The sequence below is a fragment of the Amblyraja radiata genome, chromosome 31 (genome assembly GCF_010909765.2).
Source record: "Amblyraja radiata isolate CabotCenter1 chromosome 31, sAmbRad1.1.pri, whole genome shotgun sequence".
In the NCBI taxonomy this organism is placed as follows: Eukaryota; Metazoa; Chordata; class Chondrichthyes; order Rajiformes; family Rajidae; genus Amblyraja; species Amblyraja radiata.
Window position 1 is genome coordinate 20,387,171 of NC_045986.1, and position 17,140 is coordinate 20,404,310.

Below are 17,140 nucleotides of genomic sequence, written 5' to 3' on the forward strand. Positions count from 1 at the left end.
CGTCACCCATTCCTTCTCTCCAGAGATGCAGCCTGTCCCACTGAATTACTCCAGCTTTTTGTGTCTATCTACCCTTCTCTGTTAATAGCTAACAGGCACTCTGCAGCTACACTCTATCTATATCCCCTGAGGGTCCTCTGCACCGACCCTCGCAGCCACCAAACTGCTACAGATCCTCCCTGGGTTACCAGTGCTCCTATCCTGAGAACTGTTCATAAAAGGAGTGGTGACCCTCTGCTCTCTGAGCCAGGCTTGTAACCATGCAATCTGACCTCTCACCCACAGACAGCGTGAACCCTTGGCCCATCTGCCTGCAACAAACTCCTGTGGTGCATTTTAAAGAAGAAATGCTGCTTCGTGTAACGCCTTTAATTAAAAACAGCTTATCTCTCACCAGCGCACTGGCCTCGGCTTTTATCTGCTGCCGATTTTTATTCCATTCACAGGATACACTACTGACAAGACCGGCAGTCATTCCTACCCCTAATTTACCTTCAAGTTGACTGGCTTATAAAGACACCTCAGTCAACCAATGTTCCGTGTGTCTGGAGTTAAGTATGGACCAGACCAGGAAAAGATGGCACAATTTACTGAGATATTTCAGCTAATCATATGTTTTCTTGTACAACGTTACTGCAGTTCTACCATCACTTGGCTTTTCTGGACTACTTAATTGATTGAACTTTCAATTCCCAGATATAGGATTGGTTTTGAACGAGTGGTCTCAGATAAATGGTTCACGGGTCAACCGTAATTCAATGGTAATGCCACATTCCAAGACATAGGTGGCATGATGGCACAGCGGTAGAGTTGTTGCCTTACAGCACCAGAGACCCGGGTTCAATCCTGACTACAGATGCTATCTATACAGAGTTTATATGTTCTCCCCATGACCTGCGTGGGATTTCTTCGGGTGCTCCCGTTTCCTCCCACGCTCCAAAGGCGCCCAGGTTTGTAGGTTAATTGGCTTAATTGGTTTGGTAAAATTGTAAATTGTCCATAGTGTTTGTAGGATTGTGTTAGTGTGCGGGGATCGCTGGTTGGTGTGGACCCGGTGGGCCAAAGGGCCTGATTTCATGCTATATCTCTAAACTAAACTAAACGTTGTTTCAAAGATCATGATGAGCTCTTTATGACACTGAGGCACCTATTGCCTCTTGGATCATTTAACATCATGGATGACATCTGGCTTTACGTAAGACTGAAAGAAAGCTGTGAATTCAATGACTAAACAAAATGAAAGGAAGAAATTGAAGCACGGTAGAGCATTTGATAAAACAGTGAAAACATTTTATTTTATAAAAGCTTTCTGTAACTACAAAGGTAATATTGTTAACACAAAGGAACACAGTTTGAAATATGTTTTGAGTTCGATTTACAGAAGGCTTTATATTCAACCATTAAAATGTTGTGGTGTTATACCTCAATGATGTCTTAATAGATAACAAATAACTTTATGCTTATCCACATCTCTATATGTTTCAAATCTGCGATTTCTGCTAATACTCATTCCCTGATGGATAAGTTGAAAGAGAATTTGAAGTGAATTCCAAAGTCGAGCGGTCAGATTCAGGAAACACTTCAAAAAACCTCTGCTCCAAAGGTGTGTTCAGGTTTCTTCATGGAGTCATGAGCATTGATAACACAGTGGCAGCATGTTGAACACAATCTCAGTGACTAAACTCCCCACACCCTCCTGACTAAAAGGGAAGGGTATATGAGCAATTGCAATACGAAAGTAGCCTTTTATGAGATTATCCAACAACTCCGATCACCCATAGAGATCTGGAGTCGGCGCCCACTGGGAAACACAGAACTTTTTACAAATAAAAGATAGACACAAAATGCTGCAGTAACTCAGGACATCAGGCTTCAGACCCGACCTGAAACGTCACTTATCCATTTTCCCCAGAGATGCTGCCTGACCTGCAGAGTTACTCCAGCATTTTGTCTCCACCTTTTGTATAAACCTGCGTCTGCAGTTCCTTTTGATCACATTTCTACAAATGAAAATTGGAGTAAAGGAATAAAAGCACACGCAGACTGTAGTAAATTGTTATTTTGACATTAATCCAACTTTTGGAACAGAGATTTAAAAAGCAGAATGTGCAAAGAAACACTCAGCAGGTCAGGCAGTATCTATAGAGAGAGAAACAGAGTTAACGCTTCAGGTCAAAGATTGGTTAAAAGAACTTTCTGATGAAGGATGTTCGACCTGAAATGTTAACTCTGTTTCTCTACCCATAAATGCTGCCCGACCTACTAAGAATTTCCAGCAGTTTATGCTATGGTTTCAGGCTTCCAATATTCGCAGATTTTCTTTTATTTTGGCGCAGAGATGCTTCATATGACTATTTAAAAAGGTAGAAAAACATTAAAATGGGTCTTCTGCAAGAGTAATGCTCAAAGTCTTGATGCAAAAGACAATGTTCCTGGGGTTTTGCACAGTCTAATGCTGGAAGATCCAAACGCTGGCATTGTTCTGGTTGTCTGAAACCAATGCGAGACAAAACACTATTACCTCAAGAGTTCTCGGAAGCTGGCGAGATCTATGGATCGCATTAAATTTAGCAAATACCATTGCCTTTGGGGTTAGGGGGGAGGGGTGCATGAGAAGCAAGTCCGCCAGGGTTGCCACTTATCCATTTGGTAGAGCCATTGTAATCTGACAACATCTCATGTGGCAGCTTCCTTTGGGGATGGTTCCTCCATGCTGAGAGGTTAACCAACAGTCCAGTCATGCGTATCCCCATTAACAGGCTTGCACTGAGGATAGCTTTTCCATGCCAGATATCAGGTCACCCACCACGCACTCTCCCCCTCATTCACCCATTTATTTGCTGCTTTACTAACTATGAAGAAACACTTCATAGAAAGCTGGAGAGGGACGCAGTGATTGACTCAATGGCATCTTCAAGAGGGAGGGGGGATGGAGAGATTGTCCAGCACCAGTGCAAAGAGACAGGGATGTTTTCATCGCTGTGAGAATCTCATCAGGGTGAGCTGGTGCTTGGCTCTCATTCAGTCGATGGTTCCAATCCAATGGGGTGCGGGTGAACGTGAGGAGAATCTTGTTTTGTGACAGAGGGTGTGAGCGTAGGGTCTGGTTGGTCATTGCACCAGGCACGGATATCATCCACTGGGGATACCCAGGAACTCGGAATTAGGTCTCCGGCAGACCAGGAAGCAGGGGGAGCCAGTCACTGCAAGAGTGGCTGCACTTGGAATTTAGCTATCAAAATTCATTTTGCTACGTAGTTAGCTAGTGGTTTTTGTTTAAGGTTCATGCCTTTAAATTGCAGGTCTCAATTTGAGGCTCTGTGGGAGGATCTAGGAGGTAGGCGAGGGAAGTGAGGATGGAAGGCAGGGAGGGAATTGGCCATTTTGAGCTTATGGTGCACTGTGATCAGAGAGACTGTGGCTAGCTTCATCTAGATACACTCAGCTCCTTCCCGTGACTCCTTCCTCTGACCACAATGTTTCACAGGCCATAGCCAATGTACTGAAAAGAGGGTGGTGGATTCCTGACTAATAGGACAGTCCGTCCTGGAGCAAGTCCCAGGTAGATGTTGAGCTAGACACAGGCCAGTAGTGCCAGCAGGGCTAACAAGATTGCACTGGTGCCCTGGGCAGCCCAGGCGCCATTGTCGCAGGGCAAGGTGTTGAGGTTAGTGCAGTGGTCCCGGTTCTGGCCAATGCAGGCCGCGTACGCCATCACGTGCGGGATGTAGTTCTGCTCGTGTACGCTGTGGAAGAGGTGGGCCATCGGGCCCTTCGCAAATATGGCCACGTCTTCCCCTCCGTGTGTTTCGTGCCTCAGCGGGACGGCCGACTGCGCCTGGTAATGGTTCTCATCTGTCAAGTGGCAGCGAGGGAGGGAGGGAGGGAGGGAGGGAAGGTGGAGAAGGTGGGTTGAGCAACAGAGGGGGTGCAAAGGGGAAGAATGAGGAAAGCAGCGGGGGGAGGGGGAGGGGAGAGAGGGAGACGAGAAGGCACGGAGTGCAAGGGATGAAAGCCGAAAGGAAGAAGAGAACAACAGGGAAGGAGAGAGAAAGGGAAGCAGACAACAAAAAGGGTGATGGAACAAGGGTGTAAATGAAAGGGGAACAAGGAGTAAGAATGAGCAGAGGGCAGAGAGGGGAAAGGGGAAGGATTTGGGTGGTAGGGAGACAGAGGGAGGGAAGAGGAGGTATAAAAAAAACAACAAAACAAACTGTTAGAATAAACCTCCTCCTGGGTTGGTAAACATGCTGGATGTCACGTAGCAGCTGTGTAGTCTTGTGGACCAGATTCATTTATTGCACTTTCAACGGCAAGATTAGGGGTGGCACGGTGGCTCAGCAGTAGAGTTGCTACTTTACAGCGCCAGAGGCCCGGGGTTGATCCTGACTATGGGCGCTGTCTGTTTGGAGTTTGTACGTTCAGCCCGTAAACCGCATGAGTTTTCCCCGACTGTTCCGATTTCCTCCCACACTTTAAAGACGTACAGTTTTGTAGGTTCATTGGTTTCGGAAAAGATTGTAAATCGTCCCTCGTGTGTAGGGTAGTGCTAGTGTACAAAGTGATTTCAACCTTCTTTGCTCCAGAGAAACCAGTCCCAGCTAACCCAGGCCCAGCCTATAACTCAAGCTCTCTAGTCCAAGCAACATCCCTCTAAAGCTTCTCTGCACCTCTCTAGCTTAATCACATCCTTTCCTTGCTTCCTCTAACATGGCGATCAGAACTGCACGCAACATTCAAGGTGCAGTCGCACCAGCGCTTTGTACAGCTGCGATGTGCCATCCTAATTCTAGTTCTCAATGTGTAGGAAAGAACTGCAGATGCTGGTTTAAAACGAAAATAGACGCAAAATGTTGGAGTAACTCCGCAGGACAGGCAGCATCTCTGGAGAGAAGGAATGGAGAGAAGTCTGAAGAAGGGTCTCGACCCGAAATGTCACCCATTCCTTCTCTCCAGAGATGCTGCCTGTCCCGCAGAGTTACTCCAGCATTTTATGTCTATCTTCTATTACTCAATGGTCTGTTTGATAAATCATGTCTACCATGTGTATTCTTCATGCGGTTGTCTAACTATGTTGCCCCTTTCAGGAAACTATGCAGTTGTACTCCTAAATCTCTCTGTCATACAACTTGCCCCAGGTCCCTGTCATTTACTCTCTTAATCCTGCCTGGTTTTACTTCCCTATAGGTATCACCTCATGCTTGCCTGAGGTAAATTCTATCTGCCATTCCTTTGCCCATGTTCCCAGTTGATCTAGATCCTGTCCTAACCTTAGACAACCTCTTCAACATCCACCACACCACGGTGTCATCTGTCATGTCACTGCACACAAAGTCTCATGTTTCTCAGCTTCCCAGTTAATGTTTATCGATTTCATGCTTTTTAAACGATTTTCCCAGTCTCTCTTTACCAACTCGCCCCCATTTTCCAACGTAGTTTGCTGCATTTAATTTTAAGGTGCTGTTCTGCTGTTTTATTGTTCTGACAAATGAGATCATATTATGATTGCTCTTCTCCCGTAGCCTCTAAAATTATAATATAATTAATTATCCGCATCTCATTGCATAATTGGGTTAGTTATCTGCAATTGACTGTAAAGTATGCTAGTCTATCTAATTTGAATATTGTAAATAACTCAAAGACAAATGCAATTCCAGATCTAGGAATTTGATATATCTTTTACTTTAGTTTTGTCTAGTTTAGTTTAGAGATACAGCATGGAATCAGGCCCTTTGGCCCACCGAGTCTGCACCGACCAGCGATCCCCACACATTAACACTATCCTGCATACACTAGGGGCAATATTACAATTATACAAAGCCAATTAGCCTACAAACCTGCACGTCTTTGGAGTGTGGGTGGAAACCTGAGCACCCGGAGAAAACCACACAGGTCACGAGAAAAGCATACAAACTCCGTGCAGACAAGCACCCGTAGTCAGGATCGAGCCTGGGTCTCTGGCGCTGTAGGGTAGCAACTCTACCACTGCGCCACCGTGCATCCAGTTAACATCTCACAGAGGGATATCGGGTAAAAACATGCTACATGAAAGAACTCCCAATTACAAGAAGTTTATCTCATTGCCCAGACAAGACCATTCCAAAACTTACTGATTTCACTCGTTGAAACATTTGCCCTCTCTCCATTTTCCAAGGCATAGCCAGGTCCATTTCCGTAGAGTATCGAGGTGAATGGCCTGTTGTCCACATCACTTAAATACGGAGCAAGGCCTGGAAGATAAAATAAAAGAGTCTGACAAAGTGACACCTACCAACACATCATGTTTCCTCAGCTCACAGCACTCACGATCAATAATGTTAATGCGTGTGGTTTGACCGATAATTCAGGTCTCATGGGTTGCACTAATATGTGCCAAGGTGGCGAGCGAAGATTTTGTGAATCCCAAAATCCTGGGGCACCGCGCGCAACCGTGCATCACTGCCTACGCCACCACGCCTCACCACGCGCCATGCGAGCGTAATGCACGCCATTCGCGCATCACGTGCACGTCGCGACACGTGCGTCGTGCATCGTGACGCTTAAATGATGTCGCGTAAATGACGTGCAAACGACGCCCAAATGGGACAAGCCCTTTATAGCGCTTGTAGCGCTGGGGACCCGGGTTCGATCTCGACTATGGGTGCTGTCTGTACGGAGTTTGTATGTTCTCCCCGAGCCTGCGTGGGTTTTCTCCACGATCTTCAGACTCCTCCCACACTTCAAAGACATACATGTATGTAGGTTAATTGGCTTGGTGTATGTGTAAATTGTCCCTAGTGTGTGTAAGATAGTGTTAATGTGCGGGGATTGCTGGTCAGTGTGGACTCGGTGGACCTGTCCATGCTGTATCTCTAAAACAAAACTAAAACTAAAACTAAAACTACGCCACAGCCTTGTCTGCTTGAGAGAAGGAAATGGCCTTTGCTCAATGCACAGCCTCAGATCTAAAAACATTTCATGGCCAAGCAAAAACTCAGTCTTGGAAGTGTAAACATGGTTTTAACGGCAAAAACTCTGACCAATTTGCAGACATTGGATCCCAAAAACAACACCAGGATGGGTTGAAGAATGTACATTGAGCAGGGCTCTGGCAAATCACCCTTGCACCTCATACATCGGCGAGGCCAAACGTAGACTGGGCGATCGTTTCGCTGAACACCTTCGCTCAGCCCGCCTGAACCTACTTGATCTCCCGGTTGCTAAACACTTTAATTCTCCTTCCCATTCCCACACAGACCTTTCTGTCCTAGGTCTCCTCCATTGTCAGAGTGAGGCTAAACGTAAATTGGAGGAACAGCATCTCATATTTCGCTTGGGCAGCTTCCAGACCAGTGGTATGAATATTGATTTCACTAACTTCAAGTAACCCCGGCATTCCCTCTCTCTCTCTATCCCTCCCCCACCCAAGTTACACCAGCTTCCCGTTTTCACCCAACAAACAGCTAACAATGGCCTGTTTCCTTTATCATCATTACCTTTTTGCATATCTTTCACTCATTGTTCTTTATCTCTCTCCATCATCGTCTATATCTCTCGTTTCCCTTATTCCTAACTAGTCTGAAGAAGGGTCTCGACCCGAAACGTCACCCAATCCTTCTCTTCAGAGACGCTGCCTGTCCCGCTGAGTTACTCCAGCTTTTTGTGTCTATCTTAGGTTTAAACCAGCATCTGCCTTTCCTTCCTATACACTTATTTGAGTTGTTCCCCTAGCAACATCTATAGTATATCTACCTAAGGATTTAAATAGTCTCACTTTAATCCATTGTCTGAGAGTCAATGTCATCATGGTGTTATCTCTTTGCTTCTATAGTTAAAGGTCAAATGGTTTTATGGGACTTGTTGTTATGGGACTTGAATTCAAGACCTTCTGTTGTGTCTTGTTGATTTCTTACAAATATAAATGCATTATGACCAGCAGGGGACCAGAAAACCCACGTGGTCATGGCGTTGACTGACAAACTCCGTACAGACAGCATCCATAGTCAGGATTGAACCCGGGTCTCTGGCGCTATTAGGCAGCAACTCTACCGCTGTGCCACGGAGCCCTGTTCAAAGTATCCATCCAAAAGTGGTCGCATTTAAAATGCTTAATCAATCCTGAATAACGCTCCAATATTTAGCATCACTAAACATTGGGCTCCGTCTTACTGTTCTCCATTTTACCCTTTCCACTGCCAGCATCTTTTTCAAAACTACAAAACAGTGGAATAAATGTTAAATAGGATGCCTTCAAAACAACAGAGCATGAGGAGACAGAATGGGTTGAGTTCAGACCATTGGCCTGGCAGCTGGGATGCAGGTAGTTTGAAGGCTGTGGAGTGGGGCCAGTGGTGACTCAAGGGTCCGAGGGCAAGATCATTGGGTGAGAGGGACTAGAACAAGAGGCAAGTGATGGAGCTTAGTGAGATTCTTGCGCAGAGTTTCCCAACAAAGGCAAAGTCGCCAACGATGGGCTACGTCCCTGGGCAATGCACTAACAACACTCATGCTGGCGAGCACATCGTGGAATTTCTCCAATGATGCAAAGTGACTCCGCATGTCTGAAGAAGGGTTTCGGCCTGAAACGTTGCCTTTTTCCTTCGCTCCATAGATGCTGCTGCACCCGCTGAGTTTCTCCAGCATGTTTGTGTACCTTCGATTTTCCAGCATCTGCAATTCCTTCTTAAACAATTGATTGTTATCATGTTTCTTCTCCTGGAAAAATGCATATCGAATACCATGGCTATGATATAATTGGCATTCTGCGATTATATTTCCCGCTAAGACTCTTCACATCTATCCTTGTGTACACTGCGAATGCGCTTTTGGCCTCCTTCCCGTTGTTTTTTGGCACTGGTTGTAGCAGGAATATTTTGAGTGTTACCAGGACCAGACATCTGAGACTGCTCTCTTCCAAGGGTTTCAATCTCTGGCTCCGGGCCCACAGAGCACCATCATAAAAACATGCAATATTTTACTTTGATTTGAGTTTTAACCCTGAAAGCTCCCCAATCCAATGCAAATGATCTGTTCCACCACCTGTTTAAGAAGGAACCGCAGATGCTGGAAAAATCGAAAGCAGACAAAAATTGCTGGAGAAACTCAGCGGGTGAGGCAGCATCTATGGAGAAAAGGAGTAGGCGACGTTTCAGGTCGAGACCCTTCTTCAGACTGATGTCGGGTGGAGGCGGGAAAAAGAAAGGAAGAGGCGGAGACAGTAGGCTATGTGGGAGAGCTGGGAAGGGGGAGGGGAAGGAGGGAGAAAGCAAGGACTACCAGAAATTAGAGAAGTCAATGTTCATACCGCTGGGGTATGAATGTCCACCACCTTTTGAAAAAGTTAAAGTAATGGAGCTAAATTGCCTGGGGCACCAGATTAATTGCCAAAGTCACTGTGATGGACCACAAGTAGCCTAGTCCTGGACTTGTATTCACTCCATATACATTCTCAGCTGTTCCACTAGGCCTTTACTGCCCTACATGTCCAATGGATAACCAAGCCTTGCTGCCATCATAATGTCATAAGGAATAGTAGGATTAGGCCATTCGGCCCATCAAGTCTACGCCATTCAATCATGGCGGATCTATCTCTCCCTCCTATCCCCATTCTCCTGCCTTCTCCCCATAACCTTTGACACCTGTACTAATCAAGAATCTATCTATCTATGCCTTAAAAATACCCACTGACGGGCTCCACAGCCTTCTGTGGCAAAGAGTTCCACAGATTCACCACCCTCTGACTAAAGACATTTATCCCCATCTGAGTCACCTCCTTCCTAAAAGAACGTCCTTTGATTCTGAGGCTATGATCTCTAGTCCTAGACTCCCACTAGTGGAAACATCCTCTCCACACCCAAGCCTTTCACTATTCTGTATACGAGTGATACTATGTTTCTGTGCTATGCTTGTTAAATATTGCTGAGGAGGGATGCCGGTTTTGGTAGAATGAGTGAGATCCAAATGAGAGGCTGAATGAAGGACAACCCTGCTGCTCAAAGACAGAGTTCCTGCTCAGTAATGTCCAGAGAAGATGGAAACTGCGAAATGTCCCAAGAGTGAACATCCTTTGTGCTGGGTGAAGAGAGGCTAACAAAGGTTCTCTGTTGCAAAGACCCGTTTCCGTGCTGTATGACCCTATGACTAATTTGAGCCCATATTTGTGCTCTGAACTAACCGTCCTTGTAGCTGTGACGCAGCAGTTACAATGGCTGTGCCGCTAAGTTTCCCAACGTCAAGGCAACTCACAGCTCAGATAAGCATGAGGACATGTAGCAGATTGATCAGTCCCTTTCAGTTGGAAACTGGGCACCAACACATTTGGCCTCAGCAGCAATTGAAGTGTCAGGTTCCTTCACTGAAGGAGAGCAGTTTGATACTGCATTCCCTCCTTCAATTCACCCAGTTAATTAGTGGATTTCAAAACCACAAGCTCTTTGACAAAATTCCCAGTGGCACTGGGAGCATTCCCATTGACTGCAGCTTCCCTGTGATACATTTATCCTGAGACTCGCCGAGATCTGTGGGTTGGAGCTTGAATGACTTACTTCAAATGACTGTGTCAACATGCTGAGCAGACAAACAGCGTGGCTTTAAGTTGACGTTTAGGATGGCATGTAAAGATGCATTGGTTTTTCAGTCTGGATTAATGCGCTGGTAAATCTATTCCCAAATCCGCAGCAGCAATTTGGTTACATAAAAGACTCTTTATGCTCAATAATTGGTGAATCGGTGGAATTCATTGCCACAGAAGGCTGTGGAGGGCAAGTCAATGGATATTTTTAAAGCAGAGATAGATAGATTCTTGACTCCGGGTTATGGGGAGAAGGCAGGAGAATGGGATTGGGAGGGAGAGATAGATCAGGCGTGATTCAATGGCAGAGTAGACCTGATGGGCCGAATGGCCAAATTCTTCTCCTATCGCTTATGAACTTATAAACATATAATTGGCTGAATGACAACAAATTATCAAGTTAGCTCCTGAACTCACCAAATATATTGTTTCCTCGAAACGTGTAGCCGCCAAAGGTAAAGACGTGAGAATGATCAGCGGTGACAACTGTTAATGTATCAGTGTCTCTCGTCAATGTGCCAGCCCTTCCGATGGCTTTGTCCATCTCCACTGCTTCAAATAGGGCCATCTTAGCTTTGCCTTCGTGATGCCCATGGTCTATCCTGCCACCTGCAGACGGAAGCATTCATTCATTAGTGTGGGACGCAGCGACAGTGCCCTGTAATGCTTCAGTGTTAAAGAGGGGAATTCTGGAGTAGTTCCTGAGGATTGGAGGGTAGCAAACGTAACCCCACTTTTTAAGAAGGGAGGGAGAGAGAAAACGGGGAATTACAGACCAGTTAGTCTAACATCGGTAGTGGGGAAACTGCTAGAGTCAGTTATTAAAGATGGGATAGCAGCACATTTGGAAAGTGGTGAAATCATTGGACAAAGTCAGCATGGATTTACAAAAGGTAAATCATGTCTGACGAATCTTATAGAATTTTTCGAGGATGTAACTAGTAGCGTGGATAGGGGAGAACCAGTGGATGTGGTGTATCTGGACTTCCAGAAGGCTTTCGACAAGGTCCCACATAAGAGATTAGTTTACAAACTTAAAGCACACGGCATTGGGGGTTCAGTATTGATGTGGATAGAGAACTGGCTGGCAAACAGGAAGCAAAGAGTAGGAGTAAACGGGTCCTTTTCACAATGGCAGGCAGTGACTAGTGGGGTACCGCAAGGCTCAGTGCTGGGACCCCAGCTATTTACAATATATATTAATGATCTGGATGAGGGAATTGAAGGCAATATCTCCAAGTTTGCGGATGACACTAAGCTGGGGGGCAGTGTTAGCTGTGAGGAGGATGCTAGGAGACTGCAAGGTGACTTGGATAGGCTGGGTGAGTGGGCAAATGTTTGGCAGATGCAGTATAATGTGGATAAATGTGAGGTTATCCATTTTGGAGGCAAAAACAGGAAAGCAGACTATTATCTAAATGGTGGCCGACTAGGAAAAGGGGAGATGCAGCGAGACCTGGGTGTCATGGTACACCAGTCATTGAAAGTGGGCATGCAGGTGCAGCAGGCAGTGAAGAAAGCGAATGGTATGTTAGCTTTCATAGCAAAAGGATTTGAGTATAGGAGGAGGGAGGTTCTACTGCAGTTGTACAGGGTCTTGGTGAGACCACACCTGGAGTATTGCGTACAGTTTTGGTCTCCAAATCTGAGGAAGGACATTATTGCCATAGAGGGAGTGCAGAGAAGGTTCACCAGACTGATTCCTGGGCTGTCAGGACTGTCTTATGAAGAAAGACTGGATAGACTTGGTTTATACTCTCTAGAATTTAGGAGATTGAGAGGGGATCTTATAGAAACTTACAAAATTCTTAAGGGGTTGGACAGGCTAGATGCAGGAAGATTGCTCCCGATGTTGGGGAAGTCCAGGACAAGGGGTCACAGCTTAAGGATAAGGGGGAAATCCTTTAAAACCGAGATGAGAAGAACTTTTTTCACACAGAGAGTGGTGAATCTCTGGAACTCCCTGCCACAGAGGGTAGTCGAGGCCAGTTCATTGGCTATATTTAAGAGGGAGTTAGATGTGGCCCTTGTGGCTAAGGGGATCAGAGGGTATGGAGAGAAGGCAGGTACGGGATACTGAGTTGGATGATCAGCCATGATCATTTTGAATGGCGGTGCAAGCTCGAAGGGCCGAATGGCCTACTCCTGCACCTAATTTCTATGTTTCTATGTTTCTATGAATGATCACTCTCTGCAATATTGTACAAAAAGCAACTAAAAGTCTGAAAGATCAACAACAAAAGCAAGATGCCCATCCGAACACTGAGGGATTCCGTAATGAAGGGATGTGTTGCAAAGTCTAGCGAATGGTGTTGGGATGTGGATCAGTCACACTACAGTGACTGGTCACTATAGATCATGGCCTTGCTACAGCCAGTGGTAGGGGCACCTGCAAGCGAGATTGGAAATGGGTCTGAGCTGGGGCTGAGATATCTGCAAGAAAGATCCGGGGCAAGAGGTAGTGATAACTTCTGGGAAGATCAGGGCTGGGGTACAGAGAGGGGCGGTGTCAAAGCCAGCAGTGAGGGGAGTGGGCAGAGAGTGTGGACGTTTGGGGGGAGGTGTTTTCTGGCTTCTAAACCTTCAGTGAATCAATTGGTGTAGAAGTGGGTGGGTGGGTAGAGGGGAGGGATAGGCTCACTATTACGCGATGTGGGCAAAACAAATGATCGCACATAACCACATAACCAAAATTCCCATGCAGGGACCACCATTAGCACTCCATTCATGAAACCTGGTTGGCCTAAATGTTGGCCAACAATAGTCACACCTGAGACAATTTGGTTTGACTTTTCTAACAGGGATGAAACAGTTCACTATTTTTCTGATATCCATTTCCATCTGCATTGCGAACGCAAAATTAAAACAATTCCCTTTAATAAGTTGAAGGAGAGGGGAGGAAGGGGATGTGGGGGTGGGGCGGGGGAACCACACACCACCAGCTACCTCTGGTGTCAGGGGAGGACAGTTGCTGGACTGGAGGGATTGATGTGACCCCATGCACTGCTAATGTGGAAACTGCTTCACTGGTGAATTACTGCAGGAAATGCCCGGACAAGTTTCCAGAGTCTCGGTAAACCACCGGCAGCCAAGCTCTGCTCCAAGTGCAGCCAATGTTCACCAGGTAGAGCCAAATTTCAAGGATGGAATGCGGCAAAAGCAGCACTGAGGTGCTGGAGGACTGTGACTTGAGGTCGGCCTTGTGCACAGAGCCAGGAACATGTGGCTTTGAGTGTAATCTAAAGGTGGCTGCCGCTCCCATGCCGTTTTAATGGACTTCCCCGCTTCTGACTTTCCCTTCTGAAATAAGGGTGAGGTTGGTGGTGACTGAGCCACAGGTCTCCTCACACACCAGAACACTCAGGCTGCTGGCAATCTCTCCCACCCATTTGAAACTTCTTGCCATCTGACTAAAATATTAAAGGGAATGTTCTTGCTTTTCTGTTCCCAAAGTCGAGCTGCTGCCGTCGGGATGGTGCATCAGAATAAATAGATGGCGGTGCCAACAATAGTTCCGACTCTAACTGTAATGTGTTTTCCTAAATCACATCATAACCTGTGGTATTTCTGAATCCAGCCCTAACTGCAAGACCTGACTTGTAATGTTCTTAACCATTGCGTGATAGATTTCAAGTTCTAATTCTGACGCTAATAATTCTGAACTTTAATATTCTGTGTGTGTGTAATATTATTCTGTAATATGCTGACCTGTAATATTCCTTGTCCTCAATCTCCCCTCCACCTTCTCCTAACCCTAATGCAACATTGAACTGTTGAACCCTTGAACCTCCTCTCCCTTTCCACCCATATTCCTTCCTCAGGCTTCACAGTCCATGCCTCTCTCTTTATCTCACACCTTTTGTCTTTTCATCTCTGGCCTTCGTCCGACCATCTGCCTAACAAAAGCCCCACTTATCCGTATTCACCTATAACTCGCCAGGAGTCTAGTTCAATCCTAGCAAAGATATTCCCCCGTTTGTAAAGCAGCCACACACTGACCTTCCACAAGTAAGAAGAAGCCTTTTGGATTCTTGCTCAAAATCCTGATAGCTGCTGTTACCATCTCTTCGAGTGAAGGGTCAGAAGTTTTATTTCTCTCCAACTCGTACTGCAGGTCACCATGTTCAAAAAGACCTGGGAAATAGAAGGAAGAGCTGAAGGGCTGAATTCCCAGTCGTCAGAAACACTATTGGTTATGGGTTTACCAAGAGACAAAATCAAGATCAACACACATTGGAAACAAGGCAATAATAATCTGAAGCAAACTATTTCAAAGTACAATGGGTGGGTTGTCCCAGGTATACTGGGCAATATTTGTGCTGAGACCACTGACCATAATTGAGGCCTTACTGTCCATGGAGCTGGCGAGGGGATAGGGCAAGGGTTCCCAACCTGGGGTAAATTTACCACAGGGGGTAAATTTCACCTACCTAGGGGGTAAATTTTGCCCAGGGGGTAAATTTGTTGATTCTGGATTTGTACACATTTTTTCTCATTGACTGACTGTGTTTGGTTCTGGTATACCGGTATCTGTTCATCATTAGTTGTTCATAAATAAGTGAAATAACATTGTTATGGTGCTATTAAAGTTGCCAGGGGTAAACGGGGCGAAAAAAGGTTGGGAACTCCTGGGATGGAGGCTAGGATTTGGCACGGGAAAGGGGAATAAGACCCAGCCCAGGAACTCAACATTAGAGATGCTGAAATGTAAACTCTTCCCCATTATTGTTGGTCGGCGGGACGGGGAACCCGCAAGAAGACTCGTTGGGTGGCGTAATTCCGAAGAGGCTGGAGCGGTCCGGTGCAAGGAGAGGGTTGAACCGGGGTTAAGACACCAGCGCCTTCAAGGTCAGCTGCTGGAGGCGCCCCGGTACACGGCTGAGGATGGCCAGGCCAGAGGAGAGGGACGTCCGACCGGACGTCGGATTTTGAATAAGGGGGTGCCAACATATGTAGTTTATGATAAAAGAATTTCACTGTGCAGTTGGATATGTGATGAATAAAGCATTGAATGAACCATTGAATCATTTTTCCCCGAGCCTTCCCCAACTAAATATTTCTGTCGTCTTGGCAAAAAAAGGATATAGTCAGCAAAATAATTTGAGAACCAATATTATATTAGAAGCCACCTTTCAAGCCAATTAATCCCTTCGAAACAAAGAAAAGAAAGCTGGACTTCACCAGATAAAACTCAGTTATACTTACCCATTAAATGGTCCACTTCATTCAGGTCAAGTTTCTTCAGCTGCTCTCGGTTCCAGATATAATGAGCTTTCTAAAGAAATGAGAGGATGCGATATTGGGTTATCCACAGAAAACCACGAAGAAACTTATCAGCGGCAAACACTGCAAACTCTCAGCAGGTCAAACTGCTGGAGGAACTCAGCAGGTCAGGCAGCATCTGGTGGAGGGAGAGACAAAATGCTAGAGTAACTCAGCGGGACAGGTAGCATTTCCAGAGAGAAGGAACGGGTGAAGATTCGGGTCAAGACACTTCTTCAGAACATCAGTCTGAAGAAGGGTCTCTACCCGAAATGTCACCCATTACTTCTCTCCAGAGATGCTGCCTGTCCCGTGGAGTTGCTCCAGCATTTTGTGTCTATCTGTGATTTAAACCAGCATCTGCAGTTCTTTCCTACACATCTGGTGGAGGGAAATGGACAGTGGACGTTTCGGGTTGAGACCTTTCATTTGGAGCACGTGTCACGTTAATTCTCCATTCCATTCTCACTCTGACCTCTCTCTTGCGCTCTTAGAATGAGGCCCTTTATAAGCTTGGGAGGCGATATCTCTTCTTTGATCTGGTTGCAGAACACAGTGGAACAGGCAGCATCTGGGTGAGATGCAATCTCAAATTCTCCAAATTTGGTGACTTACTATCTCTGTCCAAGCCAACATTTCCACTGTAATTTATCCATCTATGGCAGTTTCTCTCTTTACTAATACAATCAGTTCCATCCTGGGACCCCAGCAGCCCTGGCAGGTGAGACAGGGGCTTATGTGCACTTCTTCCAACCTACATCTACTAGATTTGATGCTTACAATGTGAGCCCCTTTACATCGGCAAGAACAAAGTAGATTTAATGAGGGGGGACCTCATTGAAACGTGCCGAATAGCGAAAGTCTAGGGCTAGAGGTCATAGCCTCAGAAAGTAGCTCCAGAAATAGTGGATGCATTAGTAATAATCTTTCAAAACTCTTTAGATTCTGGAGTAGTTCCTGAGGATTGGCGGGTAGCAAACGTAACCCCACTTTTTAAGAAGGGAGGGAGAGAGAAAATGGGGAATTACAGACCAGTTAGTCTAACATCGGTAGTGGGGAAACTGCTAGAGTCAGTTATTAAAGATGGGATAGCAGCACATTTGGAAAGTGATGAAATCATTGGACAAAGTCAGCATGGATTTACAAAAGGTAAATCATGTCTGACGAATCTTATAGAATTCTTCGAGGATGTAACTAGTAGCGTGGATAGGGGAGAACCAATGGATGTGGTGTATCTGGACTTCCAGAAGGCTTTCGACAAGGTCCCACATAAGAGATTAGTTTACAAACTTAAAGCACACGGCATTGGGGGTTCAGTATTGATGTGGA

The 17,140-nt window shown here is 45.8% G+C and overlaps 1 protein-coding gene across 3 annotated transcripts in view; it reads right to left on the reverse strand.

Moving 5' to 3' along the window:
* Positions 1 to 1,268: 1,268 nt before the first annotated feature.
* The window catches only part of alpl (alkaline phosphatase, biomineralization associated), a 65,094-nt gene continuing 49,222 nt past the window's right edge, over positions 1,269 to 17,140 (reverse strand). For all 3 annotated transcript variants that reach the window (XM_033048026.1, XM_033048024.1, XM_033048025.1), the window contains 5 exons: positions 15,755 to 15,824; positions 14,549 to 14,683; positions 10,967 to 11,158; positions 6,111 to 6,230; positions 1,269 to 3,855 (listed from right to left, as the gene is read on the reverse strand). In XM_033048026.1, the coding sequence (XP_032903917.1) occupies positions 3,575 to 3,855; positions 6,111 to 6,230; positions 10,967 to 11,158; positions 14,549 to 14,683; positions 15,755 to 15,824 (798 nt within the window). In that variant the 3' untranslated portion in view covers positions 1,269 to 3,574. The remainder of the gene's footprint in view (positions 3,856 to 6,110; positions 6,231 to 10,966; positions 11,159 to 14,548; positions 14,684 to 15,754; positions 15,825 to 17,140) is intronic.